The sequence below is a fragment of the Cervus canadensis genome, chromosome 11 (genome assembly GCF_019320065.1).
Source record: "Cervus canadensis isolate Bull #8, Minnesota chromosome 11, ASM1932006v1, whole genome shotgun sequence".
Taxonomy (NCBI): domain Eukaryota; kingdom Metazoa; phylum Chordata; class Mammalia; order Artiodactyla; family Cervidae; genus Cervus; species Cervus canadensis.
The window spans coordinates 56,472,869-56,486,355 of NC_057396.1; the positions used below are offsets into that span (position 1 = coordinate 56,472,869).

Sequence of the window (13,487 nt, forward strand, 5' to 3'; positions counted from 1 at the left end):
AAGAGGCAGGGATCAAGACCATCCCCAAGAAAAAGAAATACATAAAGGCAAAATGGTTGTCTGAGAAGGCCTTACAAATAGCTGTGAAAAGAAGAGAAGCTCAAGGCAAAGGAGAGAAGGAAGGATATACCTTTTTTGAATACCAAGATACACCCATTTGAATGCAGAGTTCCAAAGAATAGCAAGGAGATAAGAAGGCCTTCCTCAGTGATCAATGCAAAGAAACAGAGGAAAACAATAGAATGGGAAAGACTAGAGATCTCTTCAAGAAAACCAGAGATACCAAGGGAACATTTCAGGAAAAGATGGGCACAATAAAGGACAGAAACTGTATGGATCCATCAGAAGCAAAAGATATTAAGAAGAGGTGGCAAGAATACACACAGAAGAACTATACAAAAAAGATCTTCAAGACTGAAATAATCATGATGGTGTGATCATTCACCTAGAAACAGACATCCTGGAATGTGAAGTCAAGTGGGCCTTAGGAAGCATCACTACGAACAAAGCTAGTGAAGGCGATGGAATTCCAGTTGAGCTATTTCAAATCTTAAAAGATGATGCTGTGAAAGTGCTGCACTCAATATACCAGCAAATTTGGAAAACTCAGCAGTGGTCACAGGACTGGAAAAGGTCAATTTTCATTCCAATCCCAAAGAAAGGCAATGACAAAGAATGTTCAAACTACCACACAATTGCATTCATCTCACACACTAGCAAAGTAATGCTCAAAATTCTCCAAGCCAGGCTTCAACAGTACATGAAGCATGAACTTCCAGATGTTCAAGCTGGATTTAGAAAAAGCAGAGGAACCAGAGATCAAATTGCCAACATCCAATGGATCATTGAAAAAGCGAGAGTTCCAGAAAAACATCTACTTCCACGTTATTGACTATGCCAAAGCCTTTGACTGTGTGGATCACAACAAACTGTGGACAACTCTTAAAGAGATGGAATATCAGACCACCTGACCTGCCTCTTCAGAAATCTGTATGCATGTCAAGAAGCAGCAGTTAGAACTGGACATGGAACAACAGACTGGTTCAAAATTGGGAAAAGAGTATGTCAAGGCTGTATATTGTCACCCTGCTAATTTAATTTATATGCAGAGTACATCATGCAAAATGCCAGGCTGGATGAAGCACAAGCTGGAATCAAGACTGCTGGGAGAAATATAAAAAACCTCAGATATGCAGATGACACCACCCTTATGGCAGAAGCGAAGTACTAAAGAGCCTCTTGATGCAAGTGAAAGAGGAGAGTGAAAAAGTTGCCTTAAAACTCAACATTCAGAAAACTAAGATCATGGCATCTGGTCCCATCACTTCATGGCAAACAGATGGGGAAACAACAGAAACAATTAGAGACTTTATATTCTTGGGCTCCAAAATCACTGCAGATGGTGACCACAGCCATGAAATTAAAAGATGCTTGCTCCTTGAAAGAAAAGCTATGACCAACCTAGACAGCATATTAAAAAACAGAGACATTACTTTGCCAACAAAGGTCCATCTAGTCAAGGTTATGGTTTATCCAGTGGTCATGTATGGATGTGAGAGTTGGACTATAAAGAAAGCTGAGCACTGAAGAATTGATGCTTTTGAACTGTGATGTTGGAGAAGACTCTTGAGAGTCCGTTGAACTGCAAGGAGATCCAACCAGTCAATCCTAAAGGAAATCAGTCCTGAATATTTATTGGAAGGACTAATGCTGAAGCTGAAACTCCAATGCTTTGGCTACCTGATTCAAAGAGCTGACTCATTGGAAAAGACCCTGATTCTGGGAAAGACTAAAGGTGGGAGAAGAAGGGTGACAGAGGATGAGATGGTTTCATGGCATCACCGGCTCAATGCACATAAGTTTGAGTAAACTCCGGGAGTTGTTGTTGGACAGGGAAGCCTGGAATGCTGCAGTCCATGGGGCTGCAAAGAGTTGGACACGACTGAGTGACTCCACTGAACTGAACTGAAGGATATTTATTTTTACTATTATTTTTGTTGTTGTTCAGTCATTCAGTCATGCCCAACTCTTTGAAACTACTTGGACTGCAGCATACCATACTTCCTTGTCCTTCATTATCTCCCAGAGTCGATTCTTCCGAAAGTAATTAATAGCCTAACACAGCTATAGTCAAAACTTCTGTAGGATGATTTTAAGGTGCTGAAGTGCAATTCCAAAATTCAACTCTAAAAATCAACAGGGCTTCCCTGGTGGCTCAGTGGTAAAGAATCTGCCTGCCAATGCAGGAGAAGTGGATTCGATCCCTAGTCCGGGAAGGTTCCACATTATATGGAGCAACTAAGCCCATGTATTGAGCCTGTGCTCTAGAGCCCAGGAAACTAACGACTGAGCCCACAGGCTGAAATTACTGAAGCCCACAGGCACTAGAGCCCACGCTCTGCAACAAAAGCCACCTCAGTGAGAAGGCCACGCACCTTAACTAAAGAGTAGCCCCTACTTGCCTCAACCAGAGAAAAGCCTGGGCAGCAATAGCCGAAGACCCAGGACAGCCAAAACAAAGGAATCAATAAATGAAGTTTCTAAAAATATGGACAGGCAAAGACAATTAAGTAAAAAGTGAAAAGTACAACAATAGGAAACTCCTGTCAGATATTAAAATATATTAAAGCTATAATAATTCTAAAAGTATCAGATAGCTTAAAAGAAGATACTAATAAGAATTCAGTGTATATAACTATAAAGTTTGTATTCCAACTCAGTGGGAAGAACAAAAACGATTATTTGGTAAGTAGGGCTGAAATAGTGGAGCCCATTATACAGGGTGAAGTAAGCCAGAAAGATAAACACCAATATAGTATAACGCATATATATGGAATTTAGAAAGATGGTAACAATAACCCTATATGCAAGACAGAAAAAGAGACACAGATGTATAGAACAGACTTTTGGACTCTGAGAGAAGGCGAGGGTGGGATGATCTGAGAGAATAGCATTGAAACATGTATATTATCAAGCGTGAAACAGATCGCCAGCCCAGGTTGGATGCATGAGACAAGTGCTCGGGACTGGTGCACTGGGAAGACCCAGAGGGATGGGATGGGGAGGGAGGTGGGAGGGGGATTAAGGATGCGGAACACATGTAAATCCATGGCTGATTCATGTCAATGTATGGTAAAAACCACTACTATATTGTAAAGTAATTAGCCTCCAACTAATAAAAATAAATGAAAAAAATAAATAAATAAAGCAGAGAAGATAGCTTCACTCAAATTTTACACCAGAAAAAAGTTTTATCCTGTTTAAAAAGTAAGAGGGAATGAGACAATTATAAAAATCTTAAGAAAAAATCAGATGAATCTTTACATGACAGGAAACAGTGAAAGTCGCTCAGTCGTGTCCGACTCTTTGCAACACCATGAACTGTAGCCTACCAGGCTCCTCTATCCATGGAATTCTCCAGGCAAGATACTGGAGTGGGTAGCCATTCCCTTCTACAGGGAATTTTCCTGACCCAGGGATCAAACCCAGCTCTCCTACACTGCAGGAGATTCTTTACCATCTGAGCCACCAGGGAAGTCTTATATGATATAAAGATAGTAAAATACTATTGGAACTTGAAAAATTAAGAACAAACTTAAAACATACATTAATTTTTGCACATTAAAAAGTCTCTCAGACATCATGGCAAATTGGAAATTTGTCATAATAAATCTGACAAAGCTATGCATAGTAGGCTTATTGCCATAGAAAAAGAAAATTTATATTAGTGTGAAAAATATTCACAGACTACTAATAAATGGTAAAAACAAAGCAAAACAAATAAAAATCACTGTTACAAGTAATTAAAGACATATAAATTGAAACACGTATATAACATTCTCTCCTGTCAACTTGCAAATACATATTTCTAAGTGACTGCAATTAGCATTGTTGATTACTCATGTAAACAGCATGTTAGTAGGAACTCTCATTCAAACTTGTGGGAGCATCAGTTGCTGAAATATTCCTAGAAAACAATCTGGTGATAGCTATGAAAATTCTCCAACACATCTACATAATTTGACCTAGAAATTCTTCTAAGAACTTATTTGGCAGAGATAATCAGAAATTTTGAAAGGATTTATGTGTAGATATGTTATTTGGATTATGTTTTATGATAGCAAAATTAGAAACAATCTAAATGGCAAACAATAGAAAACTGGATCAGTAAGTAATAATCCAACCATTCGATAGAACATGATGATGCCATTGAAAATAATGTTTGTTAAAGAATATTAAATTATTCAGTCAAAAAGTCACAAGAGCTTGTTTGGTGAATATTTACATATATCAATGTAGTCTAACATGATGACAATGGCAAAAAATGTATAAATATATAGAAACCATATGAATAGACCTACTAAAATTATAATAATTGTGGTTATTTGTGGGAGTCAGAATTTTCATTTCCTTCTTGGTGCTTTTTCTTTTTCTAAATTTAATGCAAAAATGACTGTATGCTGTTCTACAATTAGAACAATAATTTATTATTCCAATAATCCAAAATTTCATAGTAATTACAACAGATTCATATGGTTTCATGCAGTTTTGCAGTTTTTCTAAATTTTCCATAGTAATAGTTGCTTTCTTCTGCTTAGGATGCCAAAATGAATACCACCAGTTCTGGAGGCTGCTAAGTCAAGACCAAGCTGTGGTTTGATACGGTTTCTGTTGAGAGCTCCTCCTGGCTTATAGACAGCTGCCTTCTTGTAGTGTTCTCATATGATGGGAGAAGAGAGAGAAATCTTTCTCTTCTTATAAACCCACACATTATTTCAGGTTAAGGCTTCACCCTTAAGGTCACTTAACATTAATTACCTCTTCAAAGCCCTGTCTCCAAATACAATCACATCAGAGGTTAGGATTTTAGCATAAGTGGGGGGAGGGGGGACCACAATTCAGTCCTAGCAGCTATTATTATGTATTTCCTGTCCCCTGCACCCCACCCCAAGGCAACCAAAGAGTAGAGAACTGAGTTTCTACCTGGACTGGGAGAAGTGGGGCGCTGTCCTAGAAATACGTAGATAGGTCTCTGGAAGAAATTCCTGCAGCTTGAAAAAACCCTGACGTTGCAGCTAAGTCACTTCACTCATGTCCAACTCTTTGTAACAGATGGCAGCCCACGAGGCTCCTCTGCCAATGGAATTCTCCAGGCAAGAATACTGGAGTGGGCTGCCATTTCCTTTTCCAGGGGATTTTCCCAACCCAGGGATCAAACCCAGGTCTCCTGTATTGCAGGCAGATTTTTTACTGCCTGTGCCACTCAGGAAGGCCCTGAAAAAAATCCTACATAAGGATAACTCTTATACTTTCCCCTGAAGTGAAGTGAAGTCGCTCAGTCGTGTCCGACTCTTTGCAACCCCATGGACTGTAGCCCACCAGGCTCCTCTGTCCATGGGATTCTCCAGGCAAGAATACTGGAGTGGGTTGCCATTTCCTTCTCCAGGGGATTTTCCCGACCCAGGGATCGAACCCAGGTCTCCCTCATTGCAGGCAGGTTTTTTTTTTTTTTTTAATTTTCCCCTGCTTTACCACTAAAATGTCACTAGTCTATAGAAATTGTGTTTCCTGTTTATAATTAAGTGCATGCCTTCATGCTAAATTGCTAAATTCATGCTAAATTACCTGTCATATCCTACTGTTTGCGACTCTATGGACTGTAGCCCATCAGGCTCCTCTGTTCATGGGATGCTCCAGGCAAGAATACTAGAGTGGGTTGCCATGCCCTCCTACAGAGGATCTTCCTGACCCAGGGATCGAACCTGCATCTCATGTCTCTTGCACTGGCAGGCAGGTTCCTTACCACTAGCGCCACCTAGGAAGCCCATTATAATCAAGTGAATGAATGTTATTTAATAGAAACGTATACTAAATACAAGTAGGAGTTAAATCTATAGCTGTTTCACTTGGTTTTCACAAAGATCTATTTTACATTAGACTCAGTTAATGAGTTCATAAAAATCTTAAAAAAAATAAATTTGGGAGAAAAGAAGACATTTCAGTACAATTAGGTTCTAAAATGTCCAGTTAACTTTTGACCTTTAATGACGTTCTTAATTCTCAGCTTTTCAAATATATGTAAATTTACTCAAGTTCTTCCATTAAAGTGGGCAATATAAATTACATGTTTAAATTCTGCAATAACAAAAGCTCATAATAAAAGAACAATGTTCTTTACGTAATTCTTCACCTATATTGTGAGTTTTCATAGACCCAGTACTCTCAGGGTGGTGCACATGGGCACTACAGAACTATTTCATATTCCCTGAGGACATGAGGTACTTCCCTCTACAAATCAAAAAAAAAAATCTGTTTCTCATTCATTCAGCTTCCACTCGTGCATTCAGAACAATGCTTGGCTGTGAGAGAGCACATTGGTTTTGAAATTCTGTGGAATTGGAAAGATATTGCAGGGATGGGAGAAGACAGATGCTACAGGACCATAGAAGGAGGGGCTTGGACAGTCATAAATCAGAGAAATAGGATGGCCCTGAAGAAAGACCCACTAACCCTGGGGGCGGAGGCGGGGGTGCACTGATGACAGATGACCCTACATCAGTTGGAGACAAGAGATGCTCCAGCCACGTTCAAAGACTGGGTAGGAAGAATGTGGTTAAATCATCCAGAATAGCCGCAGCAGTGAAAGAAGTTGAGGGAAAACCTGCATTAGTGGGATTCAAACACCATCTGGGGCTTTCATTGTAGAAAGTAAAGGGAAGCACTCTGAAAAGCATTCTGTTCCTCATTCTTCAGGTAAAAGTACCAGCCACTGAAAATCTGAGCTTCTCTGGAATTGGCATTGTTAGCCAGATTCACCCAGTAAAATCTGAACCCTACTTTTCCGGTAGTTTCACATCCACAGTGCATTTTCCTGGAGTATTCCTTACAGGCTGATAGCCTGAAAAGAAACATTTCTAATTGATCATGAAGAATCTCAAACAGATCCCTAAAAACAAATACAGAATGGAAAAGGAAAGGAAAGAGATTAGAAAGAGCATTTTTTAATAAAAGAAAAGAAGTAATATGAAGCAGGCTTTCTAGACATTGCCTAAGTATCCTCCTACACACCGAGGCTACATTCAGTTCAGTTCAGTTGCTCAGTCATGTCCAACTCTTTGCTACCCCATGAATTGCAGCACACCAGAACTCCCTGTCCATCACCAACTCCCGTAGTCTACCCAAACCCATGTCCATTGAGTTGGTGATGCCATCCAGCCATCTTATCCTCTGCTGTCCCCTTCTTTTCCTGCCCCCAATCCTTCGCAGCATCAGGGTCTTTTCCAATGAGTCAGCTCTTTGCATCAGGTGGCCAAAGTACTGGAATTTCAGCTTCCACATCAGTCCTGCCAATGAACACCCAGGACTGATCTCCTTTAGGGTGGACTCTTGCAGGCCAAGGACTCTCAAGAGTCTTCTCCAACATCACAGTTCAAAAGCATCAATTCTTTGGCGCTCAGCTTTCTTCACCATCCAACTCTCACATCCATACATGACCACTGGAAAAACCATAGCCTTGACTAGATGGACCTTTGTTGACAAAGTAATGTCTCTGCTTTTAAATATGCTATCTAGGTTTGTCATAACTTTCCTTCCAAGGAGTAAGCGTCTTTTAATTTCATGGCTACAATCACCATCTGCAGTGATTTTGGAGCCCCCCCCCCAAAATAAAGTCTGACACTGTTTCCACTGTTTTCCCCATCTATTTCCCATGAAGTGAGGGGACCAGATGCCATGATCTTAGTTTTCTGAATATTTAGCTTTAAGCCAACTTTTTCACTCTTTTCCTTCATTTTCATCAAGAGGCTTTTTAGTTCCTCTTCACTTTCTGCCATAAAGGTGGTGTCGTCTGCATATATGAGGTTATTGATATTTCTCCCGGCAATCTTGATTCCAGCTTGTACTACCTCCAGCCCAGCATTTCTCATGATGTACTCTGCATAGAAGTCAAATAAGCAGGGTGACAATATACAGCCTTGACGTATTCCTTTTCCTATTTGGAACCAGTCTGTTGTTCCATGTCCAGTTCTAACTGTTGCTTCCTGACCTGCACACAGGTTTCTCAAGAGACAGGTCAGATGGTCTGGTATTCCCATCTCTTTAAGAATTTTCCACACCTTATTGTGATCCACACAGTCAAAGGCTTTGGCATAGTCAATAAAGCAGAAATGGATGTTTTTCTGGAACTCTCTTGCTTTTTCCATGATCCAGCGGATGTTAGCAATTTGATCTCTGGTTCCTCTGCCTTTTCTAAAACCAGCTTGAATGTCTGGAAGTTCACGGTTCACGTACTGCTAAAACCTGGCTTGGAGAATTTTGAGCATTACTTTACTAGCATGTGAGATGAGTGCAATTGTGTGGTAGTTTGAACATTCTTTGTCATTGCCTTTCTTTGGGATTGGAATGAAAATTGACCTTTTCCAGTCCTGTGGCCACTGCTGAGTTTTCCAAATTTGCTGGCATACTGAGTGCAGCACTTTCACAGCATCATCATTCAGGATTTGAAATAGCTCAACTGGAATTCCATAACCTCCACTAGCTTTGCTCATAGTGATGCTTCCTAAGGCCCACTTGACTTCACATTCCAGGATGTCTGTTTCTTGGTGAGTGATCACACCATTGTAATTATCTGGGTCATGAAGATCTTTTTTGTACAGTTCTGCATATTCTTGCCACCTCTTCTTAATATCTTCTGCTTCTGTTAGGTCCATACCATTTCTGTCCTTTATCGAGCCCATCTTTGCATGAAATGTTCCCTTGGTATCTCTAATTTTCTTGAAGAGATCTCTAATCTTTCTGATTCTGTTGTTTTCCTCTATTTCTTTGCATTGATTGCTGAGGAAGGCTTTTTTATCTCTCCTTGCTATTCTTTGGAACTCTGCATTCAGATGGGAATATCTTTCCTTTTCTCCTTTTCTTTTCACTTCTCTTCTTTTCACAGATATTTATAAGGCCTCCTCAGACAGCCATTTTGCTTTTTTGCATTTCTTTTCCATGGGGATGGTCTTAATCCCTGTCTCCTGTACAATGTCACGAACCTTTGTCCATAGTTCATCAGGCACTCTGTCTATCAGATCTAGTCCCTTAAATCTATTTCTCACTTCCACTGTGTAATCATAAGGGATTTGATTTAGGTCATACCTGAATGGTCTAGTGGTTTTCCTTACTTTCTTCAGTTTAAGTCTGAATTTGGCAATAATCATGATCTGAGCCACAGTCAGCTTCTGGTCTTGTTTTTGCTGACTGTATAGAGCTTCTCCATCTTTGGCTGCAAAGAATATAATCAATCTGATTTCGGTGTTGACCATCTGGTGATGTCCATGTGTAGAGTCTTCTCTGGTGTTGTTGGAAGAGGGTGTTTGCTATGACCAGTGAGTTCTCTTGGCAAAACTCTATTAGCCTTTGCCCTGCTTCATTCTGTACTCCAAGGCCAAATTTGCCTGTTACTCCAGGTGTTTCCTGACTTCCTACGTTTACATTCCATTCCCCTATAATGAAAAGGACATCTTTTTTGGGTGTTAGTTCTAAAAGGTCTTGTAGGTCTTCATAGAACCATACAACTTCAGCTTCTTCAGCGTTACTGGTTGGGCCATAGGCTTAGATTACCGTGATATTGAATGGTTTGCCTTGGAAATGAACAGAGATCATTCTGTCATTTTTGAGATTGCATCCAAGTACTGCATTTCAGACTCTTTTGTTGAGTCTGAAACAACATTTCTTCTACTACTACTTTTCTACAACTACTTCTACTACTCCATTTCTTCTAAGGGATTCCTGCCCACAGTAGTAGATATAATGGTCATCTGAGTTAAGTTCACCCATTCCAGTCCATTTTAGTTTGCAGATTCCTAGAATGTCTACGTTCACTCTTGCCATCTCCTGTTTGACCACTTCTAATTTGCCTTGATTCTCGGACCTAACATTCCAACTTCCTGCATGTACTACTGATCTGACCTTCATCACATGCTGTTAGTACTTGTCTAAAAGGAGTGTCAGCTCCCTTAGCAAATGCATTTTTCTTACAATCCGTGTTCAGCATAACAAAATATGGAACACATAGAAAAACACATAATAAAGAAATACTGTCTCTATTAGGTCACCAGTAATAAGACCATCCAATAAACACTTCCAAAAATAAAATCCATCCAGTCTTCTTCTTTAATGTGTGTGCATACATGTATATAGAATTCAACTCTATATGCTTTATATTATGCTTCTTTCATTTAGTATATCTTGAACATCTTTATTGTCATTATTCTTTCTAAAGTTGATTTTATTTATAATATCCCATTCTACATTCTATAATTCATTTAACCAACTCCCTATTTGTGTTTATTTTTAATCTTTCTATGCTATAAATAACCTATGATAAATATTATTATCAAATAATTTTTGCATAAATTCATGAAAATATCCTTGGGATAAGATTTTATAATAGAAGTGCATTTTCTTATGATTTGTATAGGCACATGGTCCTGCAAAATGTTGTGCTCCTATTAACATGAGAGTGCCCATTTTTTTGTAAACCTAAGTAAAGCTTGATGTATTTTCAAATGTTTTGCCAGTTGTGAATATGAATGTAATGAGAACAAAGGTCATGTGCTATTTTATGTCTCCTATCGCTACCACTACTATTGAGGTTAACCTGTCAATTATACTACGCTATAAACTTTTCAAACTCTTTTCACACACATAAATTAGAGTAATAATTTACAGCATCTAGCACAGTGCCCTTTATGTACAAAGTTCATAAAAAAATTATATGATCATGGAATAATATGTGTGGAGTGCCTTTTATATGCTACCTGAGAGTCACATAAATCCCAAAGTCATTCCTTCACTAGGTATATGTAATTTTTGTAAAAATTATTGTACGTTTTTGCTCTCCTGAGTTTTAAAGTCCATCTTTAATCCTATTGTCCCTGCTTTACTGTTTATTTATTAATCATTTCATATTCCCTCACTAACATATGAGTCCTTGTTGCAATGGTTAGGTACAATTTAATAAACTGTGATTTTCGAAGAAATGTTTCAGCTTTTTTATAGAAATTGTTCTAGGATAGTCTCTCCTGAAAAAGCTCTCATTCATTTTTAAAAAATCCCTTTCTTTTTTTTCATGTATATAAAGTCCCTTTGCTTATATTCCTCATTTTGAATGTATTGTCTGCATTTTTCTCTTTCTCAAGCACAGCAAATCTGTTGTCAACTTCTGAGATGTAATTGCTTTCACAGTTCTCACTCAAAGTCCTTGTCAAAGAAGGGTGGTCTGCACCACACTTTGAAATCACCCGCCATGAGGGGCACAGCTCTTCTGCAGTGCCCCCGACGCTCCAGGCGCCCCCATCAGCCTCCATGAGCTCCTCCAGACCCATCTCTTGCACTGTCTTGCCTTTTCCACCATCCTCCACCAGCATATCCTTATGTGACTTCCTCTTGTCCCAGAAAAAGTTATAAAAACTTTCAAAAAACAAGAACATGGTTACAATGTATTATTAAGATATCACTGCAACAAATGAGAATTTTTGAAATTCTACCAAAATCCATTTCCTAGGTACCTAACGTTTTTATTTAAAGATGAAGACAAAATATCAAATTTCGGAACTGTATCCTGATATTGCAAACAATAAATGAACTGCTACTCATCTTTTCCTTAGTCAGTCTTTTAATTTTGGAAAGTGGAAAGTCTGCCATAATTCTCAGACTCTGGGCATCAAGAATATGACAGGTTTCCTCTAGTGAATACTGTGGTTTTCCCCCACAGAGAACATATCTAGAGGATAATCAAGCTTTTGTGAACTAGGCTTAAAATGGAACAGGAAAACTATTTTAAATTATTTTCAAGTTTAGATTTCACTCTTTGACTGCAGTGGGTTTAACTGTTATTGTTCTCTGCCAGCCAAGTATCATATTCTGGTGCACACATTATGTCATGCAGAGTTGTACTCCAGATTTTCACACACATATATTCATTTAACCATCATCTCAACCCTGTGAGGAAAGTATTACTCTCCCATTTTACAGATGAGAAAATGAGGTTTAGAGAGGTAAAATAATTTGCCTGATCTAACAATCTGGAAATGTCAGAGCTGGCATTTGAACCTAGCTTTATGAAACATTCTCCTTTCACACTAAATTTACCTCCGAAATAGTTTTGCCCCAGGCATAAGTGCCATCTTCAGGTCTGCCTCCATTTAGGTAAATCCATACTCGTTTTGCATTGGGCTGTTCATACAGGTTGCTCTGCTTGAATGCTGTACATTTAGGTGCAATGAAAGAATTTCTCTTGGATTGCAGTTCTTGGACTTCAGAAAGGTGTGCCTGTTAAGAAAAGTCCAGAGAATGCCATGGTTAGAGAACTGTCTATTTAGTGTGTGTTTGTGTGTGTGTGTGTATGTGTGTGTGAAGGATATAATGAAAGACAGTAACATCTTATCATTGTATGTTATGTTGAAAAAACTTTAGGAAATACATTACCATCTCCTATCACTGACTCTTCTGTGATTCCCCTTGCTTCAGTGAATCACTATAGGCAATAATAGCCTTTAGAGTAGTAACAATAAGGCACTTATTTTGGCAAAGTACTTAACTTTCATTTATAATTTGGAGAAATGAATAGAGATGTGTTTTTGGATTTGTGCATGGTGTTTCTCCTACTGAGTGATTTCTCTGCATCTAACAAATGAGTTTTTTATTAGAATCACAACATCATTTCCTTTAACCAAGAAATGCTTAAGGGAATGTGCATGACTGTTGTTTAAATCTTTACTCTCTGTCTTTTAAAATACAGCAGCTACCCTTATACTCTGCCAGATCCCTGCCAGGCAGCTTTTCATCCTACTTCAAGCATGTCCTAGTTCAATGCTTTGCATTCATTCCCTGGTCAGTGATTTATCCTTCTTAGCTTGGCAAGAAGTCATATTTCTAGCAATGTCAATTTCTTTTTTTTCTAGTAACCTTGACTTCGGCACACGCCTAAGATTTAGATTGAACACATTTCATGATTTGAGAAACCCTATTAAATAAGAACACATCATTTTGATGAAAACCTTCACAAAGCAAAAAGTTTTCCCAAGTCTCTATCCCCAACTCTCTCTCTCAACAGCTGACCTTTCTTGTCTTGACTTTTTTTATTTCTGGCAATCCTGACTGATTAATCAATTGGACTGAAACTGCTTTTTTGAATTCCTCACTTCCGAACGTCTCCATTGCAATTAGTATTTTGCTCCTTCCTCTTTTTACAGATTGAGACATACCCTTAGGAGTGATGAGCAATGAAGCCATACGGCTCAACTTGACTACACTTATTATAATTACCTTTGTACATATCCACTGGGCCTTTTTCTCTTCTTTGCTAAGGTCATAATTTCTGGTCTCCATTCAAACAAAACAGACTTTCCGAGGAGCTGGCTGTCTCCTAGATAACTACTCTCCAAATGCCAACTCAATACTTGGCATATGCTTATGTGGTCATAACTGACCAGATGCTGAGA

General features: G+C 38.8%; 1 protein-coding gene across 1 annotated transcript in view; it reads right to left on the reverse strand.

The window, feature by feature from the left end:
• DCDC1 (doublecortin domain containing 1) overlaps positions 1-13,487 on the reverse strand; it is a 449,122-nt gene that overhangs the window by 21,394 nt on the left and 414,241 nt on the right. Inside the window, exon 36 of the mRNA XM_043481537.1 lies at positions 12,136-12,315. Within this exon, the coding sequence (XP_043337472.1) occupies positions 12,136-12,315 (180 nt within the window). The remainder of the gene's footprint in view (positions 1-12,135; positions 12,316-13,487) is intronic.